At 43.2% G+C, this 19,928-nt stretch overlaps 1 protein-coding gene across 1 annotated transcript in view; it reads right to left on the reverse strand.

Moving 5' to 3' along the window:
- Nucleotides 1–19,928, reverse strand: part of LOC126101597 (nuclear pore complex protein Nup88) — a 532,960-nt gene that overhangs the window by 19,488 nt on the left and 493,544 nt on the right. Inside the window, exon 4 of the mRNA XM_049912275.1 lies at nt 16,346–16,478. Within this exon, the coding sequence (XP_049768232.1) occupies nt 16,346–16,478 (133 nt within the window). The remainder of the gene's footprint in view (nt 1–16,345; nt 16,479–19,928) is intronic.

The raw sequence follows: 19,928 nt of genomic DNA on the forward strand, positions 1-19,928 counted from the left end.
GAACATCTGTAAAAAGTTAAAATTGCACACTGAACTGGATCTCAAACCTGGATACTGCACATTTTATGTATTATCAGGCATCTCATTTGTGCATACTTCAAGGACCAAATCAAAGTTTAAATCTGTAACTAGTTTTCATTCATGTTTTATATGCACTGATAGTGCAGTTATTCAGTGTTATGAATGCCAGGAATCTGAGTTCAAGACACAGTTCAGCACACTGTTTTAACTTGTTCATTCAGTTTTTTTTATTTTATTTGCTGGGTATCATATTTGTAACTGGTTGCTATAATGTGGAATTTATCAGTAGGTTTACAAGTAATGAAAGTTTTGTCAAAGAAAATATGACAATATGTTCATCATTTCTGGAAGTTGACTTTCAATTTTAATTTATAATAGAATTTAATAACATTACTCACTCATTTAAAACAGAAATTTATCTATGAAATTTGAGTACTTCTCAAACAAAAATGATTTCCATTTGTTTTTAAGACTGTTTTCATTGTCTGTGGAAACCTTTAATTCGCTATGGAAGAAACTAAATTTTTTTATTACTGCCCATTTTGCTCCCTTTGTGGCACAAAAATTTTAAGTTGTGGTTAGTGGAAGCTCATTTTGTACCTATTGTTGCATTAATGAATGCCCATTTCAAAATAAGAGGAAGCTGTCATATGAGCATGTTGTTAGTATGCCTGGTTTTTCCGGTTTGAGGGTGAACATATGATATGCTTGCAACATACAGTATATCAGTAGAATGAATAGTTTGTGATTATGGGTGGAAATGTCCCAGAAAATTATTCCATTTGACATTAAAAAGTGGAAGTTGCTTTTACCAGCAGACTTGCCAATAACACTGTAGAATAGAGCACAACAGTTTTTTGTGTGTCTTGTTAAAAAGTTGAACTGCATTTTATCATAGTTCTTCAGAAAAATGTGTCTTACATTAATTTTCTGCACTGCTGATTTCAGATGGTCCTTTAATTTCATATCATTTTATAGCCTTACCTCTACCTATTTGAATGCCATCACATGCCTTAGAATTTCACCACCATTGTTGTCAATTGTTACACTTCAGTTCTTTTGTTGTTTATGCACACTGCCTGATGTTTATCGAAGTCAAGCTGCTATTCAACAGACCACAGGGAAATTGTTGTGTCCATTTGCCATTTCAATAAAATAGAGGTGTTGAGTCACCGACAGGCACAATGATCCTGGACTGTAAAATGTTTGTTCTAGATTTTGTTACAAAAGTCCAGTGGTGTTGCCTTCCAGCAAGTAATAAGATCACCAGTGAACAATCTGGGTGTTTTGCTGACTCACTCTGATAGACTGTTTATGTATACTGAGAACATTAGTGGTCGTACTACAGTTTCTTATAGTACCGTTTCAGATAATTTTGTTTCTTTTGGAAATCCCACCTCCAGGGTACCATTTTGGGTTGTGTCAGTCAGTAAATTTTCAAATTAGTTACACATTTGGTGAAATACTGTAGCTGATACAAGAGCGAAGCTGGGTTCCCACATAAAAGTAATGTGATGCCACCGCTCATGGCATTCTGTAGTGGCACCATGTGTTACCATTCACACAGGAGACTACTAATTCTATACTGTTGTACAGCTTTCAGTATGGTGGCAAATGAAATCACATTTAGTATTTAATGTCCTGTGGACAACTCGTTCGCTAGAGGTGGTACACAAGCTCGGATTAGGGAAGGATGGAGAAGAAAATTGGCCATGCTACTTTGAAGCAACCATCCTGGTTCTGACTTGAGCAATTCAGGGATATAATAGAAAACATAAATCAGGATGACTGGATGCAGATTGGAACTGTCGTCCACCTCAATGTGAGTCCATCGCGCTAACCACTGTGCTATCGTGCTCAATTATTAATGTTATAGAGCAGGTTATGGCTTTAGAGGTGTGACAAAAGTGAAACACAAGGAATACGAAAACCAAATGTTGGATCCGAAGACAGACTTCGTGCAGTATTAAATTATAGGCCACAAACACTTTTACAACAGAAATAACAATCTAAGATGAAAATACTGTCAACTGTGCCAAACCAACCAACAACTGGCATGTAAATTCATCTGCACACACACCACTCTCCAGGATTTTAGAATCTTACTGTAGTATTGATGTAGGCAGTTCAAATAGGGCTAATTTTTAGTTTAACAGCTGCCCCGTCACACTCCGGGGCATTTTCCGCATACAATCCACAATGTATCCAGTGCTCAGTCTCTCAGACCACTATGTTTGTAAGACTCATGCTTTTGGTTACATTTTCGAGACTGTGGGATACATCATTCATTTGCAAATACTGCATGCAACCGCCCCCCCCCCCAAATAACTCACACACACACACACACACACACACACACACACACACACACACACACTTTTAGTTACAAAAGCTGTGAAAATGTGTAACTGCTGACCACTGTTTCGACTTTTTTCACACTGAAATCGAATTGGGTACAGCAGCAATTACTCCACGATAACTGCGACAGAATACTCTTATTTCCAAATACAGTCGAATGGTGCTATTCAACGGCAGGGAAAGACCAGAGGTGTCACAAAGTAGAACTGAGTTGAACTGGACTGTAAATTGATTGTTCTGGATTTTATTACAAAAGTCCAGTGGTGTTGCCTTCCAGCAAGTAATAAGATCACCAGTGAACAATCTGAGTTGAACTTTTTATGGCATGACTGAAGTTGTATCACCTGAGTAACACTATGCTGTGCCACTCCATGCGCCACTAGCTGTGACGTCACTTCAGTTATATGTGTGATCCTGGCTTAACAAAGAAAGATGAAGCTTCACATGTACGCTGAAGCAATGGGTTTGATATTTTGCGAAAAAAAGTGCACAGGAAAGTATTCGGAAAGCCTGGAATCCTTGGCACGCTCGATCGGATGCGCTGGGAATAGTGACGGAAACATTTTCGGACCGCAAGGCTTGAGGCTCGCGTTCCCTTTCTTCATCCTGGCGCAAACAGATCGCCGTTTCTGCGAGTTATAAATAACGCCCTTTATGGCAGCGGAAGGAAGCGGGAATAGAAGCGATAAAAATGCACGCCACGGCCAGGGCGGAGGCGGGGGCACCGCGACTGTTACCAGGCAATCAATTAGACAAAATATTTCAAAGATTAATAAATTCAAAACTAATGGCGCATGGACTTAATGGCGTTGAAAATCTCCCTTCCTCCTCCTGCTACCCACCCTTTCCGACTTTCGTCTGGAGGAGTTGCCAGCAAAGTGTTTCAGAGCGTGGAGGTGGGGGTGGGGGGGGGGGGGGTTCCAGGCGGGCGAGTTGCCGGCCGTTGCCTTATTGATAGAATTATAAGGCGCGCCAGAAGGCTGCGGCGGACTTTTTAAGACCCGTAAAGTTGGGACTTTTCAATAACTCTGCCGGTATCCGGGAGGGGAGGGGCCGGGCTCGAGGACCCGTGCGGTGCATGGCTAATCAGGAAGAAAATTAATATGTTTCAATTGGAGAATTCTGGTTTAAGATCGCGGGGGTGGGGAGGCGGAGGTGTCGTCAGCGCGCCGCCGAGGAAACCGACCGGCACGGGAATTGGACGGCAAAGAAAATTAGGGCGGCTGGGGGGCGGGGAATCGAGTGGAATATAGATATCAGGAGATGATGGCGTTTTTATCTTGTTTTACGCCGCTTATTTCTTCGGGGGAAGGTCCTCGAGACATCGTAATTTTTAAATCAGACGTCCTCCTCGATCCAATACAAACGAAAATAGATGACGCGGCCAGAGTTTAGCGGTCGGGGGGTGGGGGCGAGCGGTGGGAAAAGGTGGGGGCGGCTGGATTGGAAGAAGAGTGGATGGAAAGAAGAGGGAGGCACGGGAGAAGCTTATTGCGATTGAACTTTTTCTAAATGCAACTTTTACAATTTCCTCTGCAAATGAGTTTTCTCCCATAATTGGCAATTATGGTCGAGAGATCCGAATTGCGCTGTCGCTCTAATGTTATAAAAAGACACGCACACTTCTCTTTAATACAAGGCTGGGCCGAAGTCTGCTCGCGAGGGCGGCGGACGTTTGAAGTTCTCTCTTTCTGTTCGTTAACGGTCAGAGAATACAACTCGCCGGGCAGGGGACATTTCGTTTCTTACACTACCGGTGCTTAACGACTCTGTTTCAACTAGTGTTCCCCCCCACACGCTCACAGACATTAATTGTTCTCTCTACGAAAATACGGCGCGTTGGCTGACGGGAGTAGCTGTTTCGATAAAAGTCGGAAGACTTTATTTGACTGTGGGCCCATATTCACACTTTTCAGTCGCAACCTTTGTTAGATTTTATGTTTGCTAGCACACTGACATTGTCGTAGCTATATTGTTAGTGGCGGCTGCCGTGTAAGAGCACAAGTTCAAGTGAACACCCTAACTTTCCACACCTTGCGGATTTATTGGTTATTTTTCTTTGAATGCTGTTGAATGTAACACAGATGCTGCAATCTGAAAGATACGGCACTTAAATGTACCGCGCTACTGCTCCCCTAGACTCCATGAAACCTGGCGTCAGGGCCGCGAGCAAACCCTCAGTTGTGCACGTTTTAAGCAGCTTATGCGCATGCGCAACTCGTGTGACGTAATTGCCTTACGGGCCAAATACGTACAGGTTTGATAAACTTGCACAGTTCACTCAACTAAAAGTTTACGTCAGTGCCACCACGTGGTAGCAAACTGCGGCGGACGTTTAGCCCCGTTCACTTGGTATAAATGCTGCTCGATGATGGCACAATCCTCAGATACGCTAATTCACTCACTATATAATGCTGTAAAATAAGATCGGACGTCAGTATATGTCAAAGCTGTACTGGCAGTAAACCTATTTTGTGGGTTTCTGAATGAGTTATCGTATATTAAGTTATGAATTTTATCACACAGTACTCCATTCGAGGTGCTGAGACTTTTATGGGCCTAAAGCACATCATCGTCGATTGTGAGACTGTGGCATTTGTTCATGCTTCTGAAATCTGTTGGTCTTATGGTGAGTCAAGTTTATCTGCGCCGTAGGCCCACACTGTATATACGAAAGCACACGAATAGCTGTATCATTGGTTTCTCTGATATTCACTTAAATGTGGGATCGACAGCGGTGTGCTTTAGGCCCTTATGAATTTCAGCGCCTCATTTGTTTTCTAATCAAGTGACCATGCTTGTAGAAATTACTACCCGAGTTTCATTATTTCCACAAACGGCACATTGTGTGCAGTGTAAACATGAACTATGTTGAATGCTAACAAAAAAGTATAGCTGTCAGGACCGATCGTGAATCGTGCTTGGGTAACTCAGTTGGTAGAGCACTTGCCTGCGAAAGGCAAAGGTCCCGAGTTCGAGTCTCGGTCCGGCGCACAGCTTTAATCTGCCAGGAAGTTTCATCTCAGCGCACACTCCACTGCAGATTGAAAATGTTATTCTGGGCACAGAAAAGTAAATTACCAGGGATAGTTAGCCGCAAAGTGACTAGCGGCTCCGAGAACGGATCCTTTGGTTGAGAGAGCGACGAAATCAAACTAGGGTGACTACAAGCGAACTTTTAACAAGGAAGTATACAGTTAGCACAAGTTGTTGTGTGGATGCAGCGTAAGAATTATCTGATTTTCAGCCCGGAAGTAAATTCGTGAACTAAACCATCAAACCATCTGTTAGGAATCTTGTACATTTGCCCGAAAAAAAAAAAAATGGAAAGCCACGAAAACTCCCACTTCCACAAAAGTTCGAAATGGAGAGTTGCGAAAGCTTACACATTATTTCGTTATCGCCCTAAGCTGTACTTAATTATGTATAAAACAACAAACTACCACAAAACAATTGTTCCTTATGTCAGCTAATTTATGCGTATTATTATTACTGTCGTTATTGTTATTGGGAGTGGCTGTAGTTGTATAAACTTGTTGATAATCATAACATATAGGAGACGCTATTAATTTCACACTCTCAAATTTATCTGAATCTAAAAATTTGTGAACACCCAGAATGTACACTCATATTGTTTACGTGCACACGTCGCCCGGTGGTTACGATCATATGCGGAGCACAACCACTTCCCATACTTTAATAATATAGTTTCCTTTACCTGTGCGGAGGCGCGCGCTGAACTGGGTGAGCATGATGAAGATGACTACGTTAGTTGCGCCGAGAAATCTGTGGGAAGCGACCGAGGCCGGCGCCTTGTATCGTAGCAACCTTCTTAGGCTGGACACTTCAGCACGTTCCGCGGTATCGTCTGCCACCTCATCGGACAATTTTGTCTGATATGCGACGAATCGTGCCCGAGTGCGTGGAAATAACTACGTTCTTTTGTACTTTGAATACAGCGTTATTTAAATCCTCTAATGTGTCACACTGGAGGTTGTATAATACTTCTCTTGGCACCCTCGTGCCACCTTGACAAATGAGTACCCGTCAGCAATTTTCCTCTCTCTTCCGTTAATCCAACTTCAGGTTACGAGACTTCAAACAACCTGCAAGGATCCGTAGACGAAAGTTTTTCCACGTACTCCCCACCTCTGTTCACACGGTCTGTCGAAACGACGTTCTTTCGGCACTATTTCTGAGTCTGGAAACAAAAAGAAGCTACACTGAAAGGCCTGAAAACAGTGGCCGCTGGGGGCACATGTCGTGTCCTTTGTGAATTATCTCGTTCTCGTTCAACATTTTCAAAACAACTGCATAGTAATGACGGTTAACTGACCTTGGAAGAAGGGAGCATCCTGCAAGGGGCAGGTTAAGGGCAGATACTGCCCTCACTTCCTTCCCGCGTTGGGAGAAAGGAAATTTATCAACTTCGCGGAACGAACCCCTATCCTGCCCTGCCACACACAATACAGAACATGTAATGGGCACGGCCAGTAATTGCAACTTGAGCCATTTATCGCAAAACTGTTTCGCCGTTTGGCACTATTCTCTTCTTTAAACTAAAAATGCCAGGTGGCTATAGGTTCTGAAGGTTTCCATAACTGTTGTACGTGTAGTTTGTATTGTTTTTCCGCGTGTTACCAGCCAATGTCAAAAAGTACTTAAATGTTTTTATAACAGGTAGCAGGGTGTCATGCTACCTGTCTGGCAGCAAAATAATATGTACAAATGGTTGGTTCGATGATTTGGGGCAGGAGAGCAGACCGCGAGGTCATCGCTCCCATCTGATTACGGAAGGATGGGGAAGGGAATCGGCCGTGCCCTCTCAAAGGAACCACCCGGCGGTTGCCTGAAGCGATTTAGGGAAATCACGGAAAGCCGAAATCAGGATGGCTGGACGCGGGTTTGAACCGTCACCCTCCCGAATGAGAGACCAGTGTGCTAACCACTACCCCACCTCGCTCGGTTTAATATGTACAAATCTGACACAAATTACAATCTCTCAATTAGGAAAATTGTAGGTAACTATTATAAAGTAGTAGCATTAATGTGTCTGGTGATTAATAAACAAAGTTTTAAGGTTTATTTTGTAATAAATTGTGCACAGCGTTCCTCACCTATTTCCCTTCCACAAAATTAATAGGACAGCCGCCCCTCACAAAAGCACAGCTGCTTTGAGATGAAAAATTCTAACTGCACAATTCCAGTGATATCGAAAAAACTGGCAACATCGTTTTAACGCTGTATAGGGAACGTCTTTGGATGTGGATATGCTTTCACAAACATTGCGACGACAATTTTTGTTGCAGTTTTGTAGATACTCAATGCATGTTCAGTTTTTCGGTCAAAAATGTCAACCTATTCTGCAGACGATGTTGGCGCGCACCACTTCTTTGACTTGTTTTTCTTCTTTTTAACGAGAGAACCACCAAATGAGGTCGAACGTTTTCCTTGTCGAGTAATATCTTCAAATGATGTACTGCCATTTTTGAAAAGGAAGAATCATTCGTAACACTGAGATCAATCTCGAGTCCTGTTTCCACCCGCTTGTTTCTACAGCTCGAACTTTTCCATACATCTTTTCCCCACTTTCACGAAACATTTAACGTTGCTCCTGTAACTTGAACACAGCTTTCTGCGACTTTCTTTTGGTGATGCTAATGCCATGCTACCTGTATAAGGTAAATAGAACACTTGCTAGCAGTTTTTCATTTCTTTATTCAGCTGAAGCTGATACTTCATTTCCCTACATCAGCTGTAACTATCATAGCTACGAGTTATATACACATCTACAGAGCAGTCGGTGATTTAGTATGGAGACAAGGCATCCATTTCCGTAACTCAGCAAGACTTCTACCTCTTAGGCAACATTAATTATGGCGTTCCACAAGCAGATGAGTTGTTGCACCATAGATAGGAGAATACCGGGCCCGCCAAATGAATTATTTAGAAATGTTTTGTTCCTGCTACATGACGAGTGGTCGCGTTGGTATTGTGTGTCATTACAACTATGTGAGGAAATTTCATAATTTTTGTTTTGAAGATAGCGCCGAGCTGTGCTTTTAACTCGAGCATTTCCCCACAAAGGAACTGAATTTCTGACGAAGGTCGCGTCTGACATGCGAAACCGGCCGAAATAAATCAAACACACCGCCACCTGCGGCTGTGTTCTGTAAATTAATTACTAGGGTCAACGTGTCCCCTAAAGACATTGTCCGCGTTTTCTAAGTTTCATGATATTTTGTAAAGATACTGAAATACTCTGACCGTGTTGCAGAATACGATAAAATTTCAAGCAAAAATAGAAGCTACTGACACTAAAAAAATCGTACCAGCATTCATTGAAATAAAACCTAGTAAGCTGGATGAGATACGAAGAGACCTAAACAGTGCTACCAACACCACGTCGCTAGGACGCCTCGTCGCAGCTTAAGAGAAATCAGTATTTTTTTAAACTGACCTCGTACGTGTGGCAACGCTTTAAAGTTCTCACTTTTAATCTCCTTAAAAACTATCATGTTTAATAGTATGTATTTTTCACTTTGATTTTATTAGCTCGTTATTTACATACGACGAGTCTCATTTCCGCTATTATGCCGATTTCAAGTGATGGTTTTAGATGTTATAACATAGCGTCCTGGAGTGTTTTGCTGCGAATTTTTGTCAGTTTTGTGCTATTGGAGTGCGTTTGAACTTCACCTATGGTATTCACTTTTTATCTGCACTTACGTTGATTTGACAGGAAACTTACTTCCGCATTAAGAAGTAGCTGAACACTCAGGCCGGCCGAAGTGGCCTTGCGGTTAAAGGCGTTGCAGTCTGGAACCGCAAGACCGCTACGGTCGCAGGTTCGAATCCTGCCTCGGGCATGGATGTTTGTGATGTCCTTAGGTTAGTTAGGTTTAACTAGTTCTAAGTTCTAGGGGACTAATGACCTCAGCAGTTGAGTCCCATAGTGCTCAGAGCCATTGAACACTCAGAGCGAAGCAAGGAAAAAAATAATAAATAAAGAAAGAAAATTGGCGAACTTTTAAGACATGGAAAGCTCTGTTTGATCATTTACAATCAAGTAAGCACTGTGTGCCAGGCGTTAATTGATCTTGTTTCTTATTACGTTAAGGAAAGGCAAACCTACGTCTATAGAATTTGTGGACTTAAGAGAAAAATTTTGACAATGTCGACTGGAATACTCTTTTAAATTCTAAAGGTGGCAGGGGTAAAATACTGGGAGCGAAAGGCTGTTTACAATTTGAACAGAAACCAATGGCAGTTGCATGAGTCGAGGGGCACGAAAGAGAAGCAGCGGTTGAGAAGGGAGTGAATAGGGTTGTAGCCTGTCTCCGCTGTTATTCAATCTCTTTATTGAGCAAGAAGTAAAGGAAACAAAAGAAAAATTTAGAGTACGAATTGAAATCCAGGGAGAAGAAATAAAAACTTTGAGGTTTGCCGATGAAATTGTAATTCTGTCAGAGACAGCAAAGGACTTATAAGAGCAGTTGAACGGAATAGACATTATCTTAAAGGAGGACATAAGGCGAACATCAACAAAAGCAAAGCTAAGATAATGGAATTTAGTTGAATTAAAGTAGGCGATTCTGAGGGGATTACATTAGGAAATGAGAAACTTAAGGTAGTAAATGATTTTTGCTATTTGGGAAGCTAAATAACTGATGTTGGTCGAAGTAGGGAGGATATAAAATGTAGACCTGCGATGGCAAAAAAAGCGTTTCTAAGAAAGAGAACTTTGTTAACTTCGAGTATAGATTTAGGCGTCAGGAAGCCCTTTTTGAAACATGGTGCCACAGAAGAATGATGAATATGAGATGGGTAGATCACATACCAACTAATGAGGAGGTACTGAATAGGAATGTGGTACAAGCTGGCTAAAAGAAGGGATCGGTCGGTAGGGCGCTTTCTGAGGCACCAAGGGATCACCAATTTAGTACTGGAGGGAAGCGTGGGGGTAAAAGTCGTAGAGGGAAACCAAGAGATGAATACAGTAACCAAATTGAGAGGAATGTACGTTACAGTAGTTACTAGGAGATGAAGAGGCTTGCATAGGATAATTTAGCATGGAGGGCTGCATCAAACCAGTCTTTGGACTGAAGAGCACAACAATGACAACATAATGAAGAGCCTATCAGAGCGAATAGCATCATACACGTTGAAGTTGTTCACTGTAAGGGCGCGAGAAAACTGACCGCTTTGTAATTATAATTCTCTGGTAAACGGGACACTCACTAAGAGACAAAAAAGAACGCTCGACGTTTCTGTGACGACTGTCGGAAAGTACTGCCTAGTACAGCGAGCGCTAGGCGAGAAAACAGGCGGCGAGGAAACGCAGACAGGGAAATCCGTGTGGCGGTGGGCGTCTATAAACAGGGGGCTTTTATTTTTTCTATCTGGCGCACCTATCGGCGCCTGCTGGCCTACCTACGCCGCGGCCCTTTGCCTGCCTGCTGCGTTCCGGTCCCTCGCAAAGGGCCGAGGAGGCCGCGGCAGAGAGCCCGCGGGCCCTGCTGTTTAATTCATCAATCCGTCTCTGACGGCCGGAAAAACACGCCCGCGGCGGCCGCAGCAGCCACGCTAAAACGCCCCTTCGATTGGAGCGCTGGCACAGACTCCCGCCAGACAACCAGCGGCAACTCCCCCTCCCTATACCTCCTGTGCGCAACCGCACCGAAAAAAAAAGGAGTAGGGGGGGAAAAAAAGACGAGCGCGGAACGTGCTGCCGATCACTGCTGCAGCAAACGCTCATCATTAGCACTCGTGAATGGGCGTAAAAGAAAGAAAAACAACGGAGGGGCCAGAATAAAGACAGACTAGGCAGGTAGGTAACCGAGCCTGGACGGTTAGGGAGACAGAGAGGAATTAACTGAGGTGCTTTGGTGCTTGCAAATTGGGACTCCCCTCCGCTCTCTCTCTCTCTCTCTCTCTCTCTCTCTCTCTCTCTCACCACAGCGAGCACGATTTCCCACACCGCGTCCGTTGCTGTCGCCCTCCGTCCAGCCAGCACCACTTCTGACGCATTCGTAATTTGAATAAACAAAGCGGCGTCACAATTGACAGCGAAACAATTCGTTTGTTGTTCGGCCGGCATTCGATACTCTTTCCGCAGTCGGTCAAAGCCGGCCGAAATCTTCGAATTACGAGGGGACAGCTGTATAAACGGCCAGTCGATGCTCAACGCTGGTGCCGTCGTAAGCGATGAGGCGCTTCCGAGGTTGACTTTATACTCTTTTCCGATTCTAATCTTTGTAATACAGTGTCCATTCAGACAGTTAACAATATCAGACCCAGCTGCTTTTGCTTTTAAGCGCAGATGATTAATACGAGGGGAGATAAATGAGTAATGCCTCATGCGTCATAAATTAATAATCGACGTGCAACAGCGGAATTAGTACAGATCATAACCTGAACTGCCCGCTACACAGCACTACATCTACATACATACTCCGCGAGTATTGTGCGTGTTGGAGGGAACCCTGTACCAATCGTTTCCTTTCCTGTTCCACTCACCGACAGAGCGAGGGAAAAAGGCTGTCAATATCCCTCCGTATGAGCCCTAATTTGGTGTATCTTATCTTCATAGTTCTCAAGTGAAATGTATGTTGGCGGCAGTAGGATCGTTCTTGCAGCCAACTTCAAATGGCGGTCCCCCAAATTTTCTCAATAGTGTTCTTCGAAAAGAATGTCGCCTTCCTTCCAGACATTCCCATTTGAGATCCCGAAGCATCTCCGTAATTCTTGCGTGCTGTTCGAACCCACAGGTAAGAAATCTAGCAGCCCGCTTACATATTGCTTCGATGTCTTCCCTTTAATCCGACGTGATGCGGATTGCAAACAGTCGAGAAAGGTGGCACTAGCGTTCTACACAATGTGATCAGAAGTATCCGTACACCTGGCTGAAAATGACTTACAAGTTCGTGGCGCCCTCCATCGGTAATGCTGGAATTCAATATGGTGTTGGCCCACCATCAGCCTTCATGACAGCTTCCACTCTCGCAGGCATACGTTCAATCAGGTGCTGGAAGGTTTCTTGGGGAATGGCAGCCCATTCTTCACGCAGTGCTGCACTGAGGAGAGGTATCGATGTCGGTCGGTGAGGCCTGGCACGATGTCGGCGTTCCTAAGCATCCCAAAGGTGTTCTGTAGGATTCAGGTCAGGACTCTGTGCAGGCCAGTCCACTTACAGGGACGTTATTGTCGTGTAACGACTCCGCCACAGGCTGTGCATTATGAACAGGTACTCGATCGTGTTGAAAGACGCAATCGCCATCCCCGAATGGCTCGTAACAGTGGGAAGCAAGAAGGTGCTTAAAACATCAATGTACGCCTGTGCTGCAATAATGCCACGCAAAACAACATGGGATGCAAGCCCCCTCCATGGAAAACATTGTACACCGTGATTCGTCACTGCATACAACGTTTTTCCACTGTTCAGTCGTCCAATTTTTACGCTCCTTACACCAAGAAAGGCGTCGTTTGGCATTTACCGACTTGATGTGTGGCTTATGAACAGCCTCTCGACCATGAAAAACAAGTTTTCTCACCTCCCGCCTCACTGTCATGGTACTTACAGTGGATCGTGATGCTGTTTGGAATTCCTGTGTGATGGCCTGGATAGATGTCTGCTTATTACACATTACGACCCTTTTCAACTGTCGGCGGTCTCTGTCAGTTAACAGACGAGGTCAGCCTTTACGCTTTTGTGCCGTACGTGTCCCTTCACGTCTCCAATTCACTATCATATCGGGAACAGTAGACCTAGGGATGTTTAGGAGTGTGGAAATCTCGCGTATGGACGTATGACACAAGTGACATCCAATCACCTTGTAAGGTAACAGGGGATAATATGGAACTCTTTCAAGTAATTTAAATTTTAAAGCACAGCAGCAGAGATAATATGCTGGGCAAAATAGACCGGAAAATACTTGTTGTGTGTTGTGATGGGCATTGTAGTTCTGTTGCATAGTGTTTAGGTTTTCTTTTAATTGCCACGAATTATGAGTGTGGTGATAATTTGTAAAATTATATAATGTATTTAGATTCAAGTATTTATATATTATAAAATATTGTAAACGAATTGTGGCCATGTTTAGCGATTAATTTGACTACTGTGGTGTCATGTGACCCGACTCAGGACTGTGGATATGAGCGGGAAAATCGGGGTCTTTTGTGGTTGGCCGTTGTGGTGGCGAGTTGGGAGCGGCAAAGTGCCGCGAGTGCAAGCATGGACGCCAGGGTATGCGAAGGAACAAAGTGAAAGTGTGTGGGTGTGAGACAAACAGTGTACGAATTGCACAGATTATTATCTGTGAACTTAAAAATGCATGGCCACAACGTTAAAGTGTTTCTTTTGAATAAATAAGTTTCAATCTGAACGTGTATAGTTCAATTCACTGCTCTTCAATAGCCAGCCAATATCAGACTCAATAATAGGGGCGCAAATGCAACCGTTTACTACCAACCCCCTTTACAGATGAGCCACGCGAAAAATAGGTAGTAAACGAGCCCGAGTTCAGTTGCAACCTGACCACGCTCGAAGTCCGTGAGTTCCGCGGAGCGCCCCATTCTGCTCTCTCACGATGTCTAATGACTACTGAGGTCGCTGATATGGAGTACCTGGCAGTAGGTGGAAGCACAATGCACAGAATATGAAAAACATATGTTTTTGGGGGTGTCCGGATACTTTTGAACACACAGTATATTGCGATCTGCTTTACAGATGTACCACACTTTCGTAAAATTCTCCAAGTAAACCGAAGTAGACCATTCGCCTTCCGTACCACAATCCTCGCATGCTCTTTCCATTTCATATCGCTTAGCAATGTGAGGCACAGATATTTGAACGACCTGACTTGTGTCAAGCAGAACACTACTAATGCTATATCCCATCGTTACGAGTTTGTTTTTCCTACTCATCCTCACTAACTTACATTTTTGTACATTAAGAGCCACATGCATGCATTATACCAACTATAAATTTTGTCTGTCATCTTGTATCATACTACTATTTCTTATGGAGCTGGTCGTCTTCTAGTAAAAAAATGTGGATGCAAAGTTGCCTTTACTACTAACAATAACTTGTAGATAAATTTTATTCACAATCTCAAATCCACAGTTGCTCTTAAACGCAGTTCAGGAATTTATAAAATCACTTACGTGTCCTGTTTATTATATAGGACAAACTGGAAGATCTTTCTATGTCAGGTATAAGATACATTTATTCGAAAAAAGAGGCATTAATTTACATAATTACATCTTTGCTGATCAGCTGTCACAAACCGAAAAGTGTTTAAGAAATTCATTTTACATAGGGAAAAGAAATGTTACATTCTCGACGTGCTCGAAGAGCTCTAGATTTTTAAGCATATTTCGAAGAACGATGGCCTCATCCTCAACGAACAGTTACAATTAGCTAATAAAATTTTCTTCGGTGGCTTTAATCCACTACTCGTGAATTTTTGATTCCTGTATTTTTTACTGTGTTTTCTTGCCTATAGTTCCGACACATCTTTTTTTCAAATCTCATATAGACGTGTACTACTAAAGTTTCCTTCATGCAGATGTTTTCGGACCGTGCAGCTGTTTGTGCAAACATTCTTCAGTGCACTGTACTTTATGTAATGGGCATTTCATTAAAGCCTAATAGATGGCTCTCAGCTGTACTTCATTTGCATTGCCAAAAATACGTTACGCTCTCACCCTTTGAATTTTGTTTTTATAATTAACAATTGTTTAATTCGATTATTTGTAATGTAATGTCTGAAGTGGGCACACGTAACTCTCCGCGAACGATAAACAGCGCTACTTCGTGGCAGCAATGTAAGCCACGGGCCGCTCAGTCTGAGTGAGGTTCCTTGCAGAATGTACGTACCAAAGGCTGGAACGTTTTTGACTTCAGTATGTCTGCTCTAAACTTTGACTACTGCCTTCCCGCAAAATAACTTTACGTAAGTAACCTTCTATGTTATAACATTTTTTCATCTTGGTTAATATTCTGTCAAACTTATTTTTCTATAAATTATTTTATAAGACTTTTAAATTTTCATGCTGATGAAGACGCCCTTAGAGGTGTCGAAACCTAGGCAGTAAACGTGTTGTTGTTGTTGTTGTTGTTGTTGTGGTCTTCAGTCCTGAGACTGGTTTGATGCAGCTCTCCATGCTACTCTATCCTGTGCAAGCTTCTTCATGTCCCAGTACCTACTGCAACCTACATCCTTCTGAATCTGCTTACTATATTCATCTCTTGGTCTCCCTCTACGATTTTTACCCTCCACGCTGCTGTCCAATACTAAATTGGTGATCCCTTGATGCCTCAGAACATGTCCTACCAACCGATCCCTTCTTCTGGTCAAGTTGTGCCACAAACTCTTCTCTTCTCCCCAATCCTATTCAATACTTCCTCATTAGTTATGTGATTTACCCATCTAATCTTCAGCATTCTTCTGTAGCACCACATTTCGAAAGTAAACGTATTGAACAATTATTTGCAACCGGTTGGCTGTGTTATTTCTCCATTGAAACTTATACACGGTTGCTGAAAGACATAAATGTTCAAAACTGTAAACTTTCAGTACAGCGTACAGCCCGATGAAGCCAACAGACTATTTCATTACAGGCCTGTGCAGATCAATACATACTTGTACTAACTGGTAGTAAGTGAAAGTACAGCCTAGTCACATACGTCACTAAAGCATAATTACATACATTTCTCTTACACGCAATCTCACATCAACAAGGTTAGTACAGCAGACAGATCTTCATGGGTTATAGACAGTTTAATCGTCACAGGCCGTTATGAAAAACAACATACGTTATTCATTATAGTTCCAATCTCACGTCCACCTTACGTGTTATACGCTGCTAACTTAAGCTCAGAGCCTTTAACGCCACGTGAAGCGACGTACGTAGCTATGAAGGACAATTTATGTTTGGCAGAAGCGTCGCTACTGAGTCTTACCTCGGGCGGGGTAAACGTGAAGTCGACGGCGGTGTCTCCCAGGGCGGCGAGGAACGGCAGCGAAGAGGCGGGCATCCGGCCCACCACCCACACGTTGTGCAGCGCCGGCTCTCCTTCCAGCGTGTCGTAGACCCTGAAACCACGTGCGAGCAAAATCTGTGATTCCACGACTGTCCGCCGACAAGGTAATACGCGTGGAGGTAAGAATAAGGGGAGACGGCGCTACGTATCCCAGCCGTACTACGTTTTGATGCCATGGGGGCGTGGCTCGCTGCCATGACACTCTGACCAAAACATTGCCAGTGTGCTATAGCGCTATGTGTATTAAAGACGCTAATTACACCATATACGCATCTAACATCATCAAATTGGTTGTTCCAAAGTTTTTGTTTAACATAAAATTTTGTAAAGGCGAAATTCCGCGTTTCTTCTGATTAAAAATAGTTTTAAAAGTAATATTACGAATAGCTAGTAGTATATGGCGGTCTTCAATGTAAATGATACAATTTTGTTAATTCAGTAATAAACGTGTATCACAAACTCGGGTTCTTTCTTTACTTAGTCTTACGATCATCTGATACAACCATCTGACTGGACGAAGCAATGCCAGATTTACGAAAAGTGACGACGTCTTTTCCGATTTTCGTGACATATAAACCAAAAGTTTTCAGTTGTTTGCGTTGAGAATGATGTACTGGAACACTGTTATACTGCCTTGGCTAACAGACATGTCATGTAAGTGCTGCTGCCGCAGTTGATTTGTTAGTTACTAAAAAAGTGCCCTAGTCTCATACTAGAGCTGCTGCATACCACTTAAGAGAAGAAATGTGGGTATGTGTTGAAGTGTGTATGAATTGTATGGCAAAGAGCTTTGTTTTCTTTCTGAGGGTCAATGTTATCCAAACTGAAAGTACCTTTTTTGTGTATAACAAACACCTAATTTATATTTCTTGGGATTCTCCGCAGATCTATTCCACCTGACAACAGAATGAAGTTGTGCACAATGTGACAGGTTGTTGGCTAAACATTAACTCACATTGAGTTATTTTATCAGACTTATTTATCTGCTGCTTCATTGTTTAAATAATTAACAACAAAGACAGATCATTTGGTTACCTCTTCAGATGTGTGTGGTGGTCAGAAACGCAATCAGTGTGTTACACATTAGTAAATAGCTGCTACAATACTTGTAAAATCACACTTACCGAGACAACTTACACATGAAATGTTATTCCCTTCGATTTCGCATCACAATCAGAACGATTCGTACACCCGAACACCACACAAGTCACCATAATAGCGCAAAATCCCTCCAAAAGCGAGCGACAAGCCTATGCATACAAGCTTACGGCAGCAATGTTTTGGTCGGCTTGAGATGGCTACCCTCGGCTTCACATTCCACTCTCTCTGAGGCAATCTAATGCTCGTCCTTTTTTAATTTTCTCACCTGATAGTTCATGCTGTGCTTTTATTCGGCCCAGTCACATTAATGTGATCACCTGCCAGATGCCTAAATAACCACCTTTAGCATCGCGGACGTGCAGGAAGAGTGTCAGTGATATTCTGGAAGGTACCGACAGTGACGTAGAGCCACGCCGACAGCACCGCAGTGGCCAGCTGCGACAGATTTTTCGGATGAGGGTCCATGGAGCGAACGGCCAGATCGAGGTGGTCTCACGGATTCTCGATTGGGTTTGAATCCGGGGAGGTTGCTGGCCAGGGGTAAACTCATCCTGATGCTCTTGGAAGCACGCATGTACACTGGGATCTGTGTGACACGTTGCATTGTCCTGCTGGTAGATGCCATACTTCGGAGGAAAAACAAACTGTATGTAGGGGTGAAAACAGTGGTCACGGATAGATGCATACTTGTGTTGATCTTTTATGCCTACCAGAATGACGAGATCGCCCAGGGAATGCCACGAAAACATTCCCATACCAGAACGGTCCGACGATTGTTGCGTTCCCTACGGGCGTCGTACCGGAGGTTGAGGGCGGCAACTGGAGTACTTTACTAGAGTCTTCACTTCAAACTGCTTCTTAAAATTTTGTAAGTAGGCTTCTGCGGGTTAACTGGCATCTATCTTCAAGCGTTTGCCGATCTCGGTTCTCCAGTATCTCTGCGACGCCCCCGCGGGTGTCAAAGAAATCTGAGACTATTCGTTTCGTCCTCCTTTGTATACGTCCAATGTATCCTGTTAGTCCCATTCGATAGGGATTCAATACACTTTAACAATATTCTGAAATTGGACGCACGTTTTGTGAGCGGACTGCTTTCTAGACTGAATACATTTTCGCAGAATCCTGCCAATCAACCTACGTCTGACACCTGCTTTACCTATGCTGTCATTCCATTTCTCATCCATACAAACTATTACACTCAGGATTCTAACTGTGCATCACTGTTAGCGTACTCAGAGGAATTTATATTTTTTTTCCCTATTGCAAAATGCACAGTGTAACATTTCTGAACGTTTAACGCACGTTGTGAATCTCTGCACCACTCAGAAAAAGAGATGCACAAATATTCAATCACGTGATGAGAAGTATTCAGACAATACTTCAACAGAGAAAACTGTTTCAAATGCGAAAAGGCTCACGTTATTAATACTGTCTGGCAGGTCACTGGTACACAAAGGTTCAAATGAAAAGGCGCGAAAAGTCTTAACAACCAAACCGGTTGAAATCTGAATATGCCGCTTTGGGATAATGTAGTGATGTATGCATTCAGTTGAAGCAAGCGTCGTCACCTCCCTCTAAAAAATTCAAATCTGTCGCCTCAGTGGCCTTTTTCGACGTCCGAAGTCCGATACTCGTCGAATTCCTCGAACACGGAAAAAAAATTGACTGTAAAGTGTACTGTGAGACACACTGTAGCTTGCTCAAGTCCATCAAGGGTAAACGACAGCCAGGGCTGTTCACGGAGAGAGTGGTTCTGATCCGAGTCTCCAACGTAACACAAAGTGTAACAGTCAAGTTCAAGTGCGGGCAGCTTGAACGTCCGCCCTACAGTCCGGAAACGTCGCCCTGCGACTCAAATGTGTTTGGTTCACTAAAAGAAAGAAAGAAAATCTCAAAGGGAATAGCCTCAACTCTGACGAGGAACTGAAGGACATAGTGGAGAACTAGTTCCAGGGATTCGGGAACAGGGAAGCCTTCGGCTGGTGAAACAGTGGAATAGCTGTGCTTAGGCCTCTAGGGATTGCTTTTCAATGAAGATTTCAAACATATCCACATTATTGCTTCGTACCTCTTCTTTTGAACATCCCTCATAGAGACTGAACAGCAAGTATCCTAAGGCACTTTTCCACGGCACGACTGAGGTTACCTCTATTTCTATCGATGTAACACTATCTGTTCTCCTTACTAAAAAACACCTCAATCGGTCACAAATCTCGCCTGACACCTCATACAATCTTACGTTCGATAATAAGTGTATGTAAGGTAATGAGTGAAGTGCTTTTCGGAAGTCCGGAAATACTGCGACCACCTGACTGGCTTCATCAATGGCTTTCAGGATATCATGTGAGAAAAGTGCGACTTGGATTTCACATATCGATGTTTTAGAAATGGATGCTGGTTG

The sequence above is a fragment of the Schistocerca cancellata genome, chromosome 9, assembly GCF_023864275.1.
Source record: "Schistocerca cancellata isolate TAMUIC-IGC-003103 chromosome 9, iqSchCanc2.1, whole genome shotgun sequence".
Taxonomy (NCBI): domain Eukaryota; kingdom Metazoa; phylum Arthropoda; class Insecta; order Orthoptera; family Acrididae; genus Schistocerca; species Schistocerca cancellata.